General features: G+C 36.7%; 1 protein-coding gene across 1 annotated transcript; it reads left to right on the top strand.

The window, feature by feature from the left end:
- The first annotated feature begins 145 nt into the window (after nt 1–145).
- On the top strand, nt 146–21673 carry Mocs2B (Molybdenum cofactor synthesis 2B). The gene is made up of 6 exons (XM_076127201.1): nt 146–279; nt 9867–9982; nt 15110–15285; nt 19301–19552; nt 19980–20221; nt 21086–21673. The coding sequence occupies exons 1-6, from the start codon at nt 151–153 to the stop codon at nt 21194–21196; spliced, it is 1026 nt and encodes a 341-aa protein (XP_075983316.1). The 5' UTR covers nt 146–150; the 3' UTR covers nt 21197–21673.
- Nucleotides 21674–21966: the final 293 nt, after the last annotated feature.

Here is a 21966-nt window from a genome sequence, read left to right as displayed (position 1 = left end):
ATAGACTGATAGATACCTCATAAGCAAGCCATAAATCATATTTATTAGCATTCTGCTTACTGTAAGTAAGCAAGACCTTAGCAAGCAAAAAAGCTAAGAAACCAGAATAAGCGGAAAAGCTAGAGTAAGAGTAAAAGCTAGAAAGCTATAATGGATCACTTAAAGCTGACAGTGGATAAGTTATCGGTGGACGAGGTGACTGAGCTTGTGACAAATGACACCTGCGGGGCTGTCTCCGTGTTCATCGGAACTACAAGAGATAACTTCGAGGGTAAAAAGGTAAGAGGAATATTTAACTTTATATCAGATCTAGCTTTCCCCGTTTTTGTAATATTTTTCGTTGATTCTCCACTCCTAATGGTCGTAGCGTGATATTATATAGCCTGGCCCTAAAGCCTTCCTCGATAAATGGTCTATTCAACACAATATTTATTTTTTAATTCGAACCAGTAGTTTCTAAGATAAGCGCGGTCAAACGAACAAACTCTTCAGCTTTATAAAATGAGTATAGATGACAGAAACGTAATATGTTAATATTGCTTTTAAGGATGTTTACCTACTAATTGAATGCTATTCAGTTTTGACCTTGTATAGAAGGGAAAGTTTCATGTTTTTTAAATCGTTTCGCGTAAACTTGTACGCACTTTGTACGAGGTATCGCCTGCTAATTGTTGATAAATTGCGGGACGACACGCAAAATTCCGGGACAATCGCGGAAATCCCGGCCGTCTGGCAACCCTAGCTTTACCGCTGACACCGGGATTGCCCTGATGATGATGAAATCTTAAAAATATCTGTAAAAGTAGAATACTTAAAATAACATACCATTTGACTGAATTACAACCCAAATTATAATTTATCTATTGAAAACAATAAAAAATAAATTGTGCTCGGTACTAAAAGATACATATTAATGGAAAACGCGATAAATATTAGTTTACTATGTAACTAGAACCTAGTTGTTAATTAATGTAATGTACTGATAATATGTAAGGTCGGAGTAGTGAACCTGTGAACTAGATACCACGGTACTAATACGAGTTTTACATTACGAATACTAGCTTCTGACCGCGAGTTTACGCGTGAAAATATCTCGTGGGGTATCAAATATCTTATGACAAGGGTCTACTCCCAAAATATAAGACAGGCTAGTCTTTGAGTCCATCACACTGGCTATGTGCAGGAGACTTACCCTCTTATTTATATACATACTATAAACCTAACTTTTAAACTCTCGCGTTGCATGTTTAATGTATAATAGAATACGGGAACTCGCCGTGCGCCGAAACGTTAGGCATTTTAAAGTAAAATGCGTGTTCGCGTTAATTTCCGTATTCTATTATACATTATACTACACTCAGCGGCAGAAAAAGTGGCCCAAGCGCTTATCGTGAATTTGTAAACAAATTAAGTAATATATGAAAGATATATTGTTGTAAGTAGTTGCGAAGTGATCTGTTCAGTGTTATGAAGTGTTGAATTTCAGATTAATTTAAGTGACGTATGACTTTTTCTAATAATGTGTGTTAGAACTGAATTCAGTGTTGATTCGAGAGGTCAGTTGAATTCCGTATTTTGAAATATTGCTGCACGGAAACGATTTTCTTTATGATTTTTATTGATTATTGGTCTATTTAGATTTTAGGAAAGATTTGAAGATGCCACTTACTGCTGAACAAGTGGCTTAGGTGGTCTTGTTGTCCGATCAGGGCCATTACCATTGAGAGGTGGCTGCATTTGTCAATGTATCGCGTACCACTTTAAGGTCTGCGATTAGGAGGTATCGTGAGACTGGTCTCTACACGCGGCGACCAGGAATTGGACGAACACGATGTACATCCGCAAGAGATGACCGATTTGTTAACCTCGAGGTGCTGAGAAACCGCTTTCTGATAGCGTTTGAGATTCACTAGAGGCTTCAAGCGGCACGCGGAGTCATTCTTAGTGAACGGAACATCAGGCGAAGGATAAGAGAACGTAATTTACGGGCAGGTAGACCAACCTGAGTACCAGAACTCGAGAGGCACCATCGAGTTGCGCGATTACGATTTGCTCGTAAACATGTGAATTGGCTATCGACCAATGGAGCAAGTTCTTGCTAACCGATGAGTGCTGAGTAGCATTAAGAGCACCAAATGGTCGTGAGAGAGTGTAAAGACGCCATTAAAGACGGTTTTTTCCCAACACAACACGTCAGACGGTCAGTTACAAGGTAGGTCTGTTATGGTATGGAGAGGTGTATGTTTGGAGGCACGTACGGAGCTTGTCATCGTAGATCAGCGCCTAACAGCAGCCGGGTACATTGAAGAAATCTTCCAAGACCATGTTGTACCACTTATGGATTTCATTGGTCGGGAGGATTAACTCTAATGCAGTTTAATGCGCGCGCTCATAGCGCCTGCGTTGCAGAATCGCACCTTGCTGATATCGGGATTCAAAAACTGGCTTAGCCTGCTCGCAGTCCAGACATCAACCCCATAGAACATGTCTGGCACATGCTAAAAAACAGTGTATGTGCACTGCCCAACCCACCAGAATCACTTGGTGAGCGAAGAACCGCTCTAGTCAGACCGGGGATAAAGTTCTTCAAGAAGTAATTAAAACATCCTCCAAAGCATGCCAGAATGCATGCAGGTCACCATAAATGCTAGAGGAGTTAACACGCGGTATAAACTAGATTTTTTCTTTGGTGCAGAATTAGTTTTTTGCAAAAACTTTCAATAAGCGATTTCGACAAAAGCTGTATTTTTTTATTTTTCCCATTTTTTATTAAAAATTACGACTATTTAGTGTAAATTGTAACTAAACTTGTGTATAAACTGTTTAACTAATAGTTATTGCCAAAATAGTAACCATATATTGATATTCTAAAAAGTTTTATCGTAGTTTTGCTTTGGGCTACTTTTTCTGCCGCTGAGTGTATAAGCCTATTTTAGTAAAAAGACTACTAAAGTATGTTTTCCCTTTTTCATTTCCCTAAGGAGTGAAAGAAACAAAATATCTTATTAGCCTTTCATAACTTCGTATATTTTTATGAATATGGCGGTTAGTATCTTTTCATGATCTGTTAAAAAACCGTGCGAGTCGGACTTGAGCACATAGGGTTTCGTATCATCTATACTACTATACTAATATTATAAAGCTGAAGAGTTTGTTTGTTTGATTGTTTCTTTGTTTGAACGCGCTAATCTCAGAAACTACTAATCCGATTTGAAAAATTCTTTCAGTGTTACATAGCCTATTTATCGAGGAAGGCTATATGCTATATACCATCACGGTACGACCAATAGGAGCAGAGTACCAGTAAAAAATGTTACAAAAACGGGGAAGAAATTCACCCATTCTCTCTAATGTGACGCAAGCGAAGTTGCGCGGGTCAGCTAGTTATTTATAAAATAGCAAAAAAATACTTTTCTTATATGGGATTCCCCATAAACGGTTCATGAAATACAGGCGGATAGACGAACAGACTCCAAAGTCTTAGTAATAAGGTTCCCGTTTCTTACTTTTTGGGTACGGAACCTTAAGAAGAATTTCCTTCTCCGTTAGAAAAAGTATTATTAATTATTTATATTACACTCATAGCTTTGAAAAGTCAGTTCAGGCTTAAGTCTACATTTATCATTGCTCTCTACAATACTTCACGTTATTGCACTTGTTCATTACAAGTACATACTATCTCGGGATCAAGAGCATTAAAATATGTAAAGTCATGTTTGTTTTGGTACTATCGACTTAGGTACATAACTTGTTTGGTATTCCGGAGGTCGACAGAATCTCGAACAATCTAGACGCGCGTCACTTAGTAAGAGTAAGTTTACGTCATTTGCAAGGTTAATAACCCTGGACTGTGACCCTAGGGAGCTCTCGTTAAAAGTTCGTATAAAAGATTACTGTTAAAATCCATAACATACATACATTACGTCTTTAATACCCTTCAAGGTGTAGGCAGTGGTGCATAATATACACCACGTTTCGCCATTAACAATATTAGTCCCATGTAATAAAGGGCAGACCTATTGCGATGCATACTGCTGTATAAAAATCTCATAGATTTGGTATCGTTTTTTTTGAAAGACAACTCCCGCACTAAGACTTGCTCTTGTGTACTTACGCGGGAACTTTTACAAACATACAAACATCGGACACAAAGTACAACCAGACCCGTAAAAATTATTTGTGAATCGCACAAATAATAGTCGCTGTGGGAATCGAACTCACGACCTCCTGGCGCATTGACTCGAAAGCGCCACGGAGGCAGTCAATGTCATATGTTACTTATATGGATCTTTACACGATATCAGGATATTTTTTTCTAACAGTCATTCAATAAATATTGGGTCGAAATGTAAAAATATTAAGACAATTTGGAGAAAAAATATATGCAAGGTGATAAATTATTTCAGAGGGACATGGGCAAGGCAAAAACAAAGAAGTAATTCAAACATGTTTTTTTTTATTTGTTGATAATTCCTCACTATGTTTTTATGCTTGGTTCCATTGCGACCATGAACGTTGATTTATGAAATAAACAAGCGTATTTTTGGTAACGATCCAAACAACTTGTTCATTGGTATGAATGTATTTTATTATATTATATGTATTTTATTATATGTCTTTCTTATATTATAAATGCTAAAGTTTGTGAAGATGCATGTATGTTTGTAACTCTTTCACGAAGAAACTACTGGACGAATTTCAATGAAATTTAGTACACTGATGGATTATATCTTGGACTAGCTGACCCGCGCAACTTCGCTAGCGTCACATTAGAGTATGGGCGAAATTTTTCCCCGATTTTGTAACATTTTTTACTGGTACTCTGCTTCTATTGGTCGTAGCGTGATGATATATAGCCTATAGCCTTCCTCTACAAATGGGCTGTCTAACACGGAAATAATTTTTCAAATCGGACCAGTAGTTCCTGAGATTAGCGCGTTCAAACAAACAAACAAACTCTTCAGCTTTATAATATTAGTAAAGATTAATAGGTAGGATACTTTGTACCCCGCGAAATCTTTTCACGTGGAAGAAGTCGCAGGCAAAAGCTAGTATGTAATAAACTTTCCATTCAAATTCGTTATTTACAGATTGTCACCGATTTTGTTTATTTTTTGTTGAGCATCTCTGCCACTGACCCTTTGTTGTAAGACAATGATAAGAAGATTGCGGGTTAGATTCCCGGGTCAGGACTAGTGTTACTGGGTTATCATTCCGGAAATTATTAGAGTATTGCGACAGTGTACTTAGTCGTTATTTGTAGATAATAATGTCTTGGCTATTTTATTAAAATACACGTTTGTTAAATATACTCAGAAAATAATATACTTACCTAATAACTTCAAAAAATTAATTAATATCATTGGACAACTCACAAACGGTTATTTGATTCCAAACCAAGCAGAGCTTGTACTATGGTAATCAAATAACTGATAAACATACTTATATACTTCTAAATACATGCTTATATAGATAGTTGACAACCAGACTCAGAACAAATACTCGTGCTCATCATACAAAGATTTGTCCCGGGTAGGATTCGAACCCACCACACGCGGCGCTACGGTTACTGCGGCGAGGTGACCACTTCAACCACTGCGCCAAACGTGCAGTTAAATAAACTAAATGTTTATAAAAAGCATTTTATAACTAATGCGTCACATAAGAGAGGGTCATAATTTTCCCCGTTTTTGTATTTTTTTTACTGGTACTCTGCTCCTATTGGTTGTAGTGTGATGATATATAGCCTATAGCCTACCTCGATAAATGGGCTATCTAACATTGAAAGAATTTTTCAAATCGGACCAGTAGTTCCTTAGATTAGTGCGTTCAAACAAACAAACAAACAAACAAACAAAATCTTCAGCTTTATAATATTAGTATAGATTAGTATAGATCAGAGCTTACACGACGTTTATTAGTAAGACGGTAGATCTATAACAAGCCCACTTTCTATCTGCTCTGTGGTTTTATCTGTACTGTGGTAAGTTCAGAGAAATGCGTCGATGACCTAGGTTCAATAGGTGTTATCATATCTAGAGTGCGTCCTGGACTCTCGCCCCAGTGAATGTCAATGTCTCAACCTATTTATGCGACTAACTTTTAGCCGCAACCTCGTCCGTATGGAAGGATTTGCCGATATAGAAGCAATGAAAAAATACCTGCTAATTAGACGTCGCCGCGTGCATAAGAAGTTCCATACCGTCATAAAATCGGCAAAAAAATCACGCTAGTTGCATGGAAACCTACTTAAATATATTCTGTTTTTGGTATTTGTTGTTTTAGCGGCAAGAAAATCTTTGCAGATTTGAAGTCTAGCTATCACGAATCACGACACAGTTCAGGTACTGTTCGTTACCAGACTGTCTGTCAGTAGAGTCTTAGTAATAGGGTTAAGTGTGTACTCCTTAGGCTATAGAACATTATAAAAAAGATTGGGGAGGAGTGCAGATTACTTGTTACAGCGGCGACTAATCTTAGATTTCAATTGCCTAGCTATCACGACATAGATCAAACACTGTCTATAGCCTGACAGACAGACAGCAGAATCTTAATAATAGGATTCCATTTGTATCCTTTAGAATACGGAAACCTGATAAAAATAAGTCAGAAAAAGTATACAAGTGAAAAAGACGTAGCAGCAGCGGTATCTTTATATTTATTTACTAGCTGACCCGCGCAACTTCGCTTGCGTTACATAAGCGTTACAAATTTTCCCCGTTTTTGTAACATTTTTCACTGGTACTCTGCTCCTATTGGTAGTAGCGTGATGATATATAGCCTATAACCTTCCTCGATAAATGGACTATCTAACACTGAAAGAATTTTTCAAATCGGACCAGTAGTTCCTGAGATTAGCGCGTTCAAACAAACAAACAAACTCTTCAGCTTTATAATATTAGTATAGATTTATCTTTATCTGTCATCTGGAGCCCTCTATTCTGTCTCTTGATTTTATTTTCTACCTTCTTCGGAGCGGCTTGCTGCTATATTCAAACACAGAAAGTTATTTGGCACACACTTTACATATTTATAAACCTGAGCAGTAATGATATTATCTCAAAACTCGTTGAGAACGAGTGCCTGTTATTATGTTAGTACATAAGTATCTATCTCGCCTTGGCCCTTATAACTGGTTGATATAAAATAGATTATTTACTAATAGTTCTTATAAGTAGATTTGATACGGTTAAAACTAGGTTTGTTTTGGTTTTATATATGACACGGTGTTTGTAAAGCAATGTTTGCAGTGCTGGGCAATATACCATAGCGAAATAAATTTTCTTCACTCACTTCGTCGCTACACTTCTTTATAATAGAGCAGTGATAGCCGAGTAGTCCTAGCAGTCATCCAGCGAAAGCGGCCGAGATTCAACCCGAGAAACACCAAGACCTTTCAAAGTTAAATGTGTATTAGAAACAATTATTACTTGATCTAATGATGAAGAAAAACATCGTGATGGAACTTTGTATGCTTAAAAGATCTTTGGACCATTTTTTGAGGGCGTGCAAAGTCTTCAACCCCGCCAGCGTAGAGGATTGGATTGGATGGACTCAAGATTCAAAGTCTAACCCTTTCCTACGGACAAGCATCGAATCTACCTTAATGAAATAATTATCTCCCTATCTGAACGGTTTCAGTTTCCGAAAAAGTTAATGTTTGTACCCAGTTCTATCTTCATGCTAAACACCAAAATCGGTGTAACGTTTTAGCACGTAAACTTTCACATCTATACTAATACTATATAATCTATACTATATAGTTTGTTTGTTTGTTTGTTTGAACGCGATAATCTCAGGAACTACTGGTCCGATTTGAAAAATTCTTTCAGTGTTAGGTAGCCCATTTATCGAGGAAGGCTATAGGCTATATAACATCACGCTACGGTCATTAGGAGCGGAGTAGCAACGAAAAATGTTACAAAAACGGGGAAAATTTTGACCAATTCTCTTAGGTGACGCAAGCGAAGTAGCGCGGGTCAGGTAGTTAGGGTAGTTTACGAATTGCCGAAATATTGAATGAAAAGTACCTTTAACATTTACTTTTAATGTCTATTTATCTTGAATGAAAAACATCTGATAACATATAAGATAACGGATGATGCAAGTATTTTTATCTTATTTGTAATGACAAGTAATTATCTACTAAACATGCAGTCTTATGTTTGTGTTAACCATTTTTTCCTTGGGACTTAATACGATTGTACTATTATATGATAAATAGTGGTATAATAAATAGCTGCTCCCGACAGAATCAAATTTGAATTCGATTCAGATTCGAGGTAATGTCAAATTGAACTCTTTAACTCCAAACTAGGGCTTGATGTAACGCTGGTTTCAAAGTGAAACTAATTTAATTTAAAAAAGATTAGAATTTGATTAAAATTATCTTTATTTTAAACCAGTGTTTGAACACGCGTTAGCCTGGAATTATAAGTACGATTTGATATAAGCTGGATTTTGATTTAATCGAGTTAGATTCGATTAGTATAGGCTGTGAGCCAACTACTCACAATTTGAAAAACAAAATCGAGCGAAATCGGTATCTCGCCGACGCATGTGGGAGATTCGTTCTATTGTATCCAAGGGCCTTTACTCACTCAGCATGACTGTGTGGTACAATTAAATATATGGGCTTCCAACGTCTCCTATTGGTGACAAAATTGGCAGGTACTAAAAAGTATCATACAAAAATTCATACCCTTCTCTTAGTTTTTACAAAACACGGAAGTTTTAGATTATACTGTCCTAGCCTAGGTTCAATATATCTCCTATATACTTAACAATATTTATGTAGGTACTTTAGGTATGTGCTAACATAATTTTTATTGTGTAAGCTGATAAGAAAGTGACGTCTTTGATAATTCATCTCAATACATTTGTACGGTAACTAAGTGATAAATGTTACAAATACCTTGCTCCTGTTCCGTTTATGGGGTCAATTAAATTTAATTGACTGCTATGCGGTGTTGCGTAAAGTCCCGTGTTCGAACTGCAGATAGAAGTTAATTGTAACCAGTTGTTTTGTGAAAAAAGTATATTTTTTATTTCAAAATGTATAGACATTATAAATATAAAGTATACCTAAGAAGTTATTTAATTCATGTCAGTGTATTTATCACAATTTCAACCAATCGCACAGCAACGATACGCTGAAAAATTGCAAGATCATCAAACGTTTCGTAAATAGTTATTTGCGTTTTTCATTGTGTTTTTCAATGAATTACTCAGTCGAATCAATGATCATCCGATCATGGTTACCTCTGTTAACCCCAAATTATTGCGGTTGAAGGTTTGTCAAGTCAGGGCGAATTTTGGGAAGACCATTGGCGATGCGCCTATTGGCGCAGTAGATCAGACGTCTTCTGTTAAAAACGCGTTTTCTACGACATACTCTAAATGACAATATTCTATCAGCAGAGGAACAAAAAAATTAACTCAGTATAACTATTTAGTCCATTGAAATGTTACAATTTGAGGGCCGAATATTGCATTTCTTAGAGGACGCACTTTTTTCGCTATATCTCGGAAACTATGCGTATCGTTTATTGTAGGACGCATAGTTTCCGAGATATAGCGAAAAAAGTGTTTCCATCCCCTTTTCCAAGATGGCGGCCGGGGGACAAGGGTGGCGACCCCACAAACTTCAAGTTAAGCTTCTATTGACCCCCCCCCCCCACATGTTCCAAAAATAAAATTGCGTCCTCTAAGAAATGTAAATCTCATGTAACATTTCAATGGACTAATTGAACAACTGTCCAAATGTATTTTAGCACGAGTAAACAACTGAACAACAGTTCGACATGTTTTATTCAATTAGGCATTTTATCAAATTGTTCTAATTATAATGTTTGTTGTTTGTCAAGGTGCTGCGGCTGGAGTACGAGGCGTATGAGCCGATGGCCCTCAAAGCGCTCAAGGCGATCTGTGACGATGTTCGCGCGAAGTGGCCCGCAGTCCATAGCATCGCTATGTATCATAGGTTGGTATCATTACTATTATTGCTTAGACTTCCTTTACTCTTTCACTTTTTTTCTGTCAGTAAAATGCATTACTGCAAGAGTAGACCAGCAATAAAAAAATTTAAAACTACGGCCAACGCGTACGAAGTCGCATGTGTCCACTAGTCTATAGTAAACAGAATAACATGTCGGCATTCATGTCGGCCTCAATTATAATATAGTGCCTAATGAGCAATAATTGACATAGCAAACGATGAATAAGCAGAATACGTTTCATAAACATTTAACACTAGCTGACCCGCGCAACTTCGCTTGCGTCACATAAAAGAATCATAATTTTCCCCGTTTTTGTAACATTTTTCACTGGTACTCTGCTCCTATTGGTCGTAGCGTGATGATATATAGCCTATAGCCTTCCTCAATAAATGGGCTATCTAATACTGAAAGAATTTTTCAATTCGGACTAATAGTTCCTGAGATTAGCGCGTTCAAACAAACAAACTCTTCAGCTTTATAATATTAGTATAGATTAGTATAGATTACGTATTACTCTTAATACTAGTTCATTCCCGTGACTCCGCTCGCGTATTTACTTTGATCACCGATTTATACCTTTTAAGAAAACCTAACCTTTTTCTGACCTCGAATCTTCAAGTTTTATACAGCTGAATTGTATTGAAATCGGTTCAGCAGTAAAGCCGTTGAAATGTAACAGACAGACACATATGTGGTTAGAAGCATAGAAAATGATAAATTGCATCGGCTTATCCAAGCTTAGAGAGATAAGCATAATAGCGTGTGGATCGAGATAAAATATAAATAGAAAATAATGTATAATGAGTACGATATTGTGATAAGAAGATTTATGTAGTCTTTTCACTTGATCAACATTAATAGTTAACGATAAAAAGATAGAAGAACCTTCACCTATCTGGTTAATGGATAAAAAGTATTTCATATCAAATATAGTAAGTCAAAATTTTGACTGGCTCCGTGGCGCAGTGGTTGAGGTCATCACGCCAATACCACTGCGTCGGGAGGTCGTGGGTTCGATTCCCACACGGAGTAATTATTTGTGCGATCCACAAATAATTGTTTCGGGTCTGGTTGTGCTTTGTGTCCGTTGTTTGTATGTTTGTAAAAGTCCCCGCGATACAAGAGCAATTCTTAGTGCGGGAGTTGTCTAAAAAAAAATATATATATAATTCAAAGGTGACTTAACTGACTGACTGACTGACTGACTGACTGACTGACTGACTGACTGACTTACCCCCGGTTCTGAGTATATTTAGCGGTAGTTTATCAATTCAATAGCGTTTTTTTAATTGAGTTTAAACGCTATTGAATAGATAAACTACCGCTAAATGTACCTCAGAAACTGGGGCTAGTGATCTATCAGCACTCAGCCTAAACCACTGCACGGATCGGGCTGAAAATTGGCTCATAGGTGGATATTATGACGCATCCGCTTAGAAAGAATTTTGATCATTTCTACCCCCAAGGCGATAAAATAGGGTATGAAAGTTTGTATGAAATTTCTGTCCTAAGTTACAAACCATGCGGGCACTGTCGCAGGCAAAAGCTACTTATTTCATAAACTTAAAGTACCATATCGCACAAAAAATGAGTCCAAAAACTAGATTTCAGTGAATGTGTGTCGGCAGCTTACCCGTTTCGTTTCGTCAACCGGCTGCCTAACACAATGTAGGTTTCCACTCTGATACACACTGTAACGACAGTTGATAACCCGTTGTTGTTCGTTGTTCACACTTTTTAACTACGCAACTGACCTATGTCAAATAGGGCTATAACGTCGAAGTTTAACACAAAAATTACACGCTTATAGATATGTTTCTCACGTTATATAAATACATATTATAAGTCTAGTGGCCGCCGTGGAAACCCTTCCCGTGTACATCCCTATCCCTCGGGAACTCCGGGATAAAAAGGAGCCTATGTGCTATTCTATGTCTTCAGTTACCTGCGTACCAAATTTCATCGTAATCGGATCAGTAGTATTCGTGTGAAAGAGTAACAAAAATCCATACATACTCACAAACTTTCGCATTTATAATATTAGTAGGATAAAGTCCCCTCGCCTTGTCTATCTATTCACGACAAATCATCACCGCATGGATTTTTACGATTTTATTTATTATAATACGAATTAGAAAATAACCAATAGTACTTTTTCCGACCAGGGATTTGAACCCAAGACTTCACTATCAGCACTCGCCACCACGCCACTGAGGCAGTCAACATAATATTATAATCACTCGTACATGCTTTTTCAATACATTATTTATTAATCACGATCTCGTGTTACTACCATAACATTTCAAGGCTATCACTTAATTATAATATTATTCTGTCATTATGAATACTTTAATTTTAATTTTAATTGTGCTAATAAAACAAAAGATTGAGGACGTTTCCCTGTGTTTTGGAACTAAACAAACTTGCTAACAGCTGGTTATACCAAATGCTTAACAAATTGATACTTATGCAGTATTTGATCAAGATGTTTGTGAAAATGTGACTGTCACGGTCACGTGGCTTGTCTGTTCAATTGGTGACAGAAGCTGATTGAAGAGCTAAGTAACAGAGATCTCTGAGGTTAAGCTACGCTTGCCGAGGTTGTTTTGTGGATGGGTGACCATCTTATAATCGCGTTTCTCCGTGTCTCGGAAGGCACTTTAATTAGTGGGTCCAGGCTGTCCTTTTGGAAGATCTTTGACAGTCGTTACCAGTTGTCAGAAGCTTGTAAGTCAGTCTACCAGACTTACCGAGGGGTATCGTGTTATAAACCAGATAACTGTGTTGTGAAGGTCTTATAAGCAGTCGCTTCATGTAAAATACTGGTATCCAGCTGCATCCGGTGAGACTGGAAGCCGACTCTAACAGTTAGAAAAAAGGCTATAGTCATACAAAATTTCTCGATAGCTAGCCTGTCGATATTCAATGGTAGTGGAGAATCGTGCTCCTGTACAATGTATATAAAGTAAGCTATTAACTCGTTCACAGAGTTATATACTAATTTACATTATAATGGAGGATAGGTTGACAATAAACAGGTCTTGTCATCACGCATAGTTGGAAATGAATAGTACATAAATACAATAGAACATGAGCAAAACTAACAAATTATGATGTTAGCGGTAATTTGTGTGGACGGAGACCGAGCGTGACGGGTAATGACTTTTATGAATAATATGATCATTTAAACTTCGCTTGCGTCACATAAGAGAGAATGGGTCAAAATTTTCCCCGTTTTTGTAACATTTTTTTACTGCTGCTCTGCTCCTATTGGTCGTAGAGTGATGATATATAACCTATAGCCTTCCTCGATAACTGGGCGATCTAACACTGAAATAATTTTTTAAATCGGACCAGTAGTTCCTGAGATCAGCGCGTTCAAACAAACAAACGAACAATCAAACAAACAAACAATCAAACAAACAAACTCTTCAGCTTTATAATATTAGTATAGATGTATATGTCCGCACCCGAGAATTTTTTTCCACGCATAGTCACCGGTAAAAGTTAAGTATAAAATAAAATAGCCTGAGATCGTCCCCACATAGTACAATATTATGCTTTGGCAAGACAACTGGCTTCAAGGCCGATTATTATAAATGTATGTGTACGGTTGCAATGACACCATTTAAATAAAGTGTTCATATCCGGAGTAGACACCTACCAAGTGCCATTTGGAATGGCGTGTGAAGGGTTCTGTATCATTATAAAAAAAACGGCACAAATATCATGTTTGTTGTTGAAAGCCCGACATTTTGTTTTGTATTGTGTTTCTATTGAAAACGCCGGGAGAGGACGCCCTAGAAAGACATACAGAGATCATATAGGTGATGTCTTGCAAAATGGTCAAGTGCCTAGTATTCGTAACCGACGGGGTGAAAAGTATGTGTTTATCCAAGTTATATCAGTATCCAACTTATATAACTATCAGTGTACTACGTCTCATCCAGAATTCTCCAGTTTTTTTTCATATGGGAATCTATACTAATATTATAAAGCTGAAGAGTTTGTTTGTTTGAACGCGCTAATCTCAGGAACCACTGGTCCGATTTGAAAAATTATTTCTGTGTTAGATAGCCCATTTATCGAGGAAAGCATAGGTATAACATCACGCTAGGGCCATAAGGAGTGGAGTAGCAACGAAAAATGTTACAAAAACGGGTAAAATGGTGACCCGTTCTCTCTTATGTGACGCAAGCGAAGTTGCGCGGGTCAGCTAGTACTTAACAAAAATACACGCACATCCGCCAACAGTGATCACGAAGTTTCGCATTTATAATATTAATAAGGTATATTTAAAACATGACGCACAAAGTTAAATGGTTCGTCCTTCGCACAAGTACTAATAAAAAATGTAATATGAGTTGATTTTACAATAATTGTTTACTAATCATTAGTGATTACAACTTGATGCGTTCGTGCCAACACAGGGTCTTAGAAAATACTCATTATATATTCAAACAACTTAGTACGCTTTTTATGCAAGGCTCGCCTGAATTTATCCCCGGTTTCTGAGGTACATTTAGCGGTAATTTATCTATTCAATAGCGTTTAAGCTCATATAAATATGACAATTAGAACAGATAAACTATAGCTTTATGTGCCTCAGAAAACGGCCATTAGAGCAATAGTGACCCAGGCTTATGCAGCCAGCGGTGGCTTGTTTGATACAGATACTTTATTTAAGAAGTAGACAATTCTTGGATATAATATAGATAAATCTAGCATGCTAAGGCTGTCTACTAAGTTGTCTGACTAGATTCTGATGTATGTACCTAATAATAAGTATGTTGTTAAATTTGCTGTATCCTGAACATTGTGTGTTCGACCGTGGTCTTCTTTATACAGTCCTCCAGTCCACGATTTCATACCCCTCTGCCTGCAGCTTCGGGTACAACATCTTATATATAAAATTCTCGCGTCACAGTTTTCGTTGCCATACTCCTCTGAAACGGCTTGACCGATTCTCATGAAATTTTGTGAGCATATTGAGTAGTATTTTTCATCCCCCTAAGGACACTATTTTTTTTTCCTTTAATATATATGTCAAAACAACGTTTGCCGGGTTAGCTAGTAAATCAATAAATTTAGTTTCTTCTATTCTTTCTCAGACTAGGCATGGTGCCGTGCCGCGAAGCTTCAGTCGTCATAGCAGTGAGCAGTCCCCACCGGCGCGACTCCTTGGACGCAGTCGCTCACTGCATCGAGCAGCTAAAGGCCAGCGTGCCCATCTGGAAGAAGGAGGTGTACGAGACCGCAGACCCTGTGTGGAAAGAGAACGTTGAATGTGCGTGGTCTAGCAAACAAAGAGCTTGTAATAAAACTGCTGGTTAATCTTAACAGCTCCTTAACATAGCCCCTCTTAGTCATAAACACACTATACTTAAACCTATTTTAGTTAAAACACTACTAAAATATGTTTTCTCTTTTTCACTTCGCTAAGGAGTGAAAGAAACAAAACACTTTATAAGCCTTTCATAACTTCATATATTTTTATGAATAAGAGGGTATATATCCAGCTGAAATTTTAGAACGTTACAGTAAAACGCATTTGAAAAAGACTGCTCGGACCTTGCCGCCGATAGGGTGATCTGGAAAGCTTTGCCCAGCAGTGGGACACTTAATAAGGCTTTCAAAATACTTACTTAATTTACTGGATATCATTTAAAAGGTATCCGATGTGTTAATCCAGGTTATAAACTATCTGTGTATCAAATTTCAAATTCTATGCAGTAGTTTTTGCGTGGTTGGTTATTGACAAACATACAAATTCACGTACTAACACATTCTTCTAAAATTATAAATGAGAAAGCCAAACATACAAGCTTGTTACTATTACAAACAAAAAACTTTGCCGTTTTTTCGTTGACGTTTTTAAACTATCGAGATACATAGAAAACCAATTATGTTTTCTATGTTTGTGTACATAATAGTATATTAAAAATAGTCTTGCAGAGAAACATTAAAAGAAGAGCTATCCTTCTGCTATATGTAGACACAAAGATAAATGGAACTGTATTTGCTAAGTATCGTAATTAGCTTAGTTTCGGCTTGTCTGTCAGTCAGCCACTCAGTAACGGAAGAGATTTATATATTGATGTATATGACAGGTCTATAAAAACTTAACTAATGGATTGCTGGAATGAGTCCGCACTTTTAAATGGCAGAGGTCATCTGGCGAACATCCGTTAAGGTTTTTTTATATAACTGATGAGTTTACCGGGTACAGTCAGCCTGCGACCGCGGCCAGTGTAACTTGCGCTGAAACGTTAGGCAAAATGCGTGTTCGCGTTAATTACCGTATTCTATTATGTAATAAACATGCAACGTGAGAATTTTAAAGTTAAAGGGTTTTTAACTTTTTACAATCGGCTGTTTGCCTGATGTTAATTATCTTCGGGAATCCCTACCTAAATCTTCAGAATGTTCCCACACAGGAGTTTGATAACAATCATATTTATTATTTAGCAATAGGCTCGCCCCCTATTACATTATTTAAAGCTGTTTTAACGTTTTTAATTATGGTTAGTAAATATTTTTATGCTTTATTAGTAATTACGGATTAATTATAATGTTTTGTCACTTTCAATCAATTTTGAAACTGTCTATGAGTGGAAGAGTCAAACTGAATAATTAGTCCGAGATTACGCCAAATTGTAGAGTAGAGAGCCTTGGCAAGAGCGATTAACGAGATTATAAAAAAAATATTAAAAGTAGCTGTATCAAACAGGCCACCGTCAGCTGCATAAGACTGCGGGTCACTGATGTTCTAAATTCTGAATTTTGAACATCTACGCCAGCCGCGATCCTTGCATACAAGACTCTCTACTAAGTTGTTGGACTATCGGTAAATTTTTATACAGACATGTAGTTATATTATAGTCTGAATTTTTTTATATATATGCTTTACTGTCGGAAATATATATTTACGAACTTAGTTCGATCTTATTATAGTAAATTATTATTTTGAACTAAAAGTGATATGAATATTTAGGACTTTTTAAATTAACCTGCCTTATTTATAAATGTGGTTTAAACTCGTATTAGTTAACACGATGTTAAGTCTGGGTTTGCCTGCCTCTGGTCTAGGTGGTAGTGTATACGACTATCGACCAGGAGGTCTCGGGTTCGATCCGAGCGGGCCAAGTGCTTCCCTCATTTCTTATTTACATTTAAATATTTCTCAATAGTTACCCGTAGTTTGGTAACGTGCAAGGCATATAGATATAGTTTCGCCCCTATTACATGGGACTAACATTGTTTATTACAAAAAGGGTGTATTTCATACACCTCTGCATATCCGAATGCAACAGGCGTAACGTTACGTATGTAGTTTTAAACTTAAAGGTGACTAAACATAGATTAATTAGTAGTTAATTACACCACGTTTATTAATAAAGTGATATTTGAGATTTACGTCCTATAGTTGTGAGTTGGGTTGTTGATCAAGAAGACACGGGTTTGATGTTCAGTTTGGTTAAAATTTTAGGACTAATTGTGTGAATAGAATTCATATACAATATAATGCATTGATCGACGTGGCTTCAAGCTAAATAAGTCTTCTTTGTGATAAAATTTAGATTCTCGAATATTTAAATATTTATTAAAAATGTGTATATAAAGTAATAATATATTTATTGTATTTTTTCCTTCAGAAAGCATGTATATATTGTGTTATTTAGTTGTATTATTTACTATAAGTAGATCTCTATTTACATTATATACCTCTAACCTAGACCAATGTTGTCTCGGTAAAAAAATGTTTTTAATTTAAAAATGTATGTCTTCTGGCAACATCGTTATTAATCAGCAAGTATTGCCACAGCGAAAGGTTATGGTTTTTAGAATCACTATAGCAGATGTTGCTATACCTAAATATTTTTTGTTATATTTTAAATTGTTTTTCTTCATGGCAAGCTAGTTTTAAGTGCAGTGATAATAAATAATATTTTATTGCTTGAAGTAGTTTTTATTGATATAAATTGAACCCTTGAAAGGTTGAAAGCATCAATGTTATAATTGAGAATATTTATAAACAGATAAGCTTGTTTGTGTTAAAATTGTTTATGAAATATGTTACTGCGAAATAGGTCATTTGGCCAGTTATTTTGTAAATAACGCGAAACCTTGAGAGTGTAATAAAATCAAAGTATTTATAGACACCGAACACATAAATATCAAGTGCACGAAGTGGAGGTTTCAGTAAATTCGGAGTTATGGTCTAAATGAAAAAGGGAAGTTACACATACGCGCATTTCAACTACTAAACCAAATTAAAAAGCTTGACTACCACACTATTATTCAAATATCAGAATACCAGTGGCCCGCCCGCGCCCCGGCTTCGCCCGGTTTAAACAGTTATTTTACAATAATACCTTTACAACTGTGACACTTCCTCTTGAATATATCAATTAAAAAACCGCATCAAAATCTATGCGTAGTTTTAAAGACCTAAGCATACATACACAAAGACAGGGACAGAAGCGACTTTGCTTTATACTATGTAGTGATTTGCATACCGTAGACCACACGGCATAATCGTCACGAACTTTGTGTTCCTTTGTGTGAGTTTCTTGCTAGCTCCACAATAAAGTCGCCATAATATACAGGCAACTAGCACCTAAGAAGTCAACGAGCATGGCTTGCTACACGCATATACGGATATACCGATCGGCACAAGCCGAACAAGTGAGAGTCGGTTTTGTTGATCGATAAATATTGCCGAACTGACTGCGTGTGTCGGTCGAGTTCATCTACACGCATTCGGTTTAACGGCACGGCTAGGCCGTTTAATGTCGAATCGAATGTGAATAAGTTAGGACATTTTAATTTCTAACAAATGCAGGCATGGCCGAGTCAAATCCTAGTTGTTTAATTAACCGGGACCTACCCCGAAGTTATGAAAATGTCGTTAAACGACTATTAAATGGTTATCAGTTGTTTTTATCTCATTTAGACACGATTTAAACACAGTTTTATTATTGTAACTTTAACACGAACCTACGATATTTTTAATGAAGTGTTGACTTAAACTTCTTTCACAAACATATCACTTAAAACATGCTTGCCAACAATCCTACTAACATTAAATTTAAAATAGTTGTGAGAATGTTATTTTGTGTGCATGTTTGTTACTGTTATACGCAAAAAACTACTGAACAGTTTCAAATGTTTAGCATACAACACCTGGATTAACACATACCTATGATATAATAAAGAAAATCTTTTAACACTGAAAGTCGCGGGCCAAAGCTTATACGTATAATCGTCTACCTACAATAACTGTAAAAATGTCCCCATAGGCACGTCTCCAGACATCAAACCTATCATACAAGCATCAGTGATAGACAAAAACCTGGTACAAATCAACGTGCCCAGCGAAGAGCTGCAGCAACGCATACAGAACTTTATAGAACGCAAGCGAGAACAGGTCAATATCAGTAATATCCACGACTTCATACCTGGCCAGGATACTGACGCGGAAGACACGGAGACCTGCGCCAGGGTACGGACTCAGTTCGTCAGGAGACATGACTCTAAAGGACATTTGAAAAGTAAGTTTTTTGCCGTTTATTCTGCTAAGCATCTAACATTCCTGAAAACGCAGACTCATAACGATTCAGAATACTTTTGTTTTGTACCATTACACTATGATACGGATAACTCTTTTGACTTCTTTGAGTGAAATCTGCCACTTCTTAGTGGACCCACCGACCTGACTACTCTGCTGGGTCTCTGAACTAGTGTATCCCTGAAAACCCACTATGTAGCTCACAACATGGTGGGTTTCAAGTGGGTTGCAACTGATGAAACTAATTAACTTTATATCTCTGTGTTGCTATGAGTCCACTTGGTGGGTCTTTGACATCGATTTATATATGACAGCCTTTCTCACAACTATTGGAGTCGGGTTACAGTCTCACCGGATGCAGCTGAATACTTCACCGTCGTATTTATATAAGCAATATTTTCTGTTAACAGTCCGCAAAGTGCACAACGAATGGGGTCCCCAGACAGTGGCGCCATCTTTATTAGCTCCTAACAATCAACACGATACGAGTGGCCTGCCATCTGCAATAGCTGAAAGAGTAGTTGCTATAGAGAAGTTCTTGAACATCGGCCCGTTCGGCCCCGTGCCTAGAGACGTGTACAAGCGGCTAAAGGACATGGAAGATAAGATAGCGTATTTGCAAGCAGTGTCGCCGGAATATGCGCAGTTTTGGGTGAGTTTAATACATCTACACTTTTTACTGTTATACTTTTTTAAACTTACATCTAGTCTAAAATATAATAGTACTAGCTGACCAGCGCAGCTCCGCTCACGCTTTCTTGTTTTTATTCAATACCGCGCATTTTAAAATTTATTCACCTTTTACACCTTCTCTGGACTTCCATAAATAATTCAAGACCAAAATTAGCCATCAGTCCAGCCGTTCTCGAGTTTTAGCGAGACTAACGAACAGGAATTCATTTTTAACTTTTATAACTTTTTACTTGTGTTGTAATTTTTGTTTATTTTTTTTTAATTAAAAAAAATGACATTCCATAACTAAATTTTTAAATACAAGTTTTCGCTTTTAAGTATGAAATCTTGAAAATAAAATAAATACAGTCTGTTTACGGAAACAATCTATAAATCAATTAGGCTTCTTTTCTTTTGTTGCTGAATCAGTCGCGTACGGCGTATTACATGAAACAATATAACGTAAACATCTGCGTCGCTGTATGTCACATACAAGTTCGTGTATAGACGTACGTACACGTATACGTATTTATACGTAACGAACGTACGCAACCAAATTCAGCGCTGGGCGCAGAAGGGTCTTAGGGAAACTTAGCAATGACATGCTCAAAAAAGGGATGGATTAGGAAAATGTCATGACGAGATTGACAGACCGAAAAATTAATACTTAATATTAAAAAAAAAAACTTTTTAATTATTATTTTTAAATGTTAAAATTTGTTTATGACTACTATTAATACAGAAATAGTAAAATTCATAATCTATTATATGAGTATAAAGATTGCAATAATAATTTTGAACCGTATTTCGTATACAATATTAACTCTATCATGTATTTTACTAGAAAACGACACGAGATTCGGACGAGAGCAGGGGAGACAGGCTGATCGACTACACGTTCTCTGCGGATGACATCGCGCGCAAGATTGAACAACTGGAAAAGGGGACTGCGTAACTCCTATATTATTTAGTCTCAAACCCCATACATGGCCTTATACGTGGACTTAAGGCCTAATAACACCTCGCCGCAATAACCAAAGCGCCACGCGTGGTGGGTTCGAATCCCACCCGGGACAAATCTTTGTGTGATGAGCTGTTTGTTCTGAGCGTGGATGTTAATGTATCTATATAAGTATGTATTTAGAAGTATATTTATCAGTTATTTGGTAACCATAGTACAAGCTCTGCTTAGTTTGGAATCAAATGACCGTGAGTGAAGTAGCTTCAAATTCAAAATATCTTTTGTTTTTTAAACTTTTTATAAGTTTTTAAAAACGTCAGTTTTTTAAAAAACTTTTAACGCTACGGTAGCAACTAGGTTGCCAGAAATGTGTGACGTAACAAGCGAGTACGAGTAGGAGATCCATTGTCATAGAAAACACTACACTTTTGTAAACTTTGTATTTATTGAAATAAACTTTTTGATAATAAATGTTGTTTTTTCATTATGCGCTTACAAGTATATAAATGTAAGATATACCTATATAATAATATGCACGATTTTGTACAGTCGATAGTGTTTGAAATTTAAAATGTACTTAATATTAGTTTCTAAAGCACCCGCTAGAGGCGCTGTTCAAGTCAACAGCTAGCCGATAATCGATAAGGGTAGAACGCGTTTTAGAGCAATGAATCAGAGTTCATATGCTTATTAATTTTAAGCTCTATTATCAAAACAGAAGGTTTGAATTTCGCTCAACAGCCTCATTTTTTAATGTGTAATTT

This window comes from Anticarsia gemmatalis, chromosome 19, assembly GCF_050436995.1.
Source record: "Anticarsia gemmatalis isolate Benzon Research Colony breed Stoneville strain chromosome 19, ilAntGemm2 primary, whole genome shotgun sequence".
NCBI lineage: Eukaryota > Metazoa > Arthropoda > Insecta > Lepidoptera > Erebidae > Anticarsia > Anticarsia gemmatalis.
Note: the sequence above shows the minus strand (reverse complement) of the source record. Positions and strands in the feature narration are given on the sequence as shown.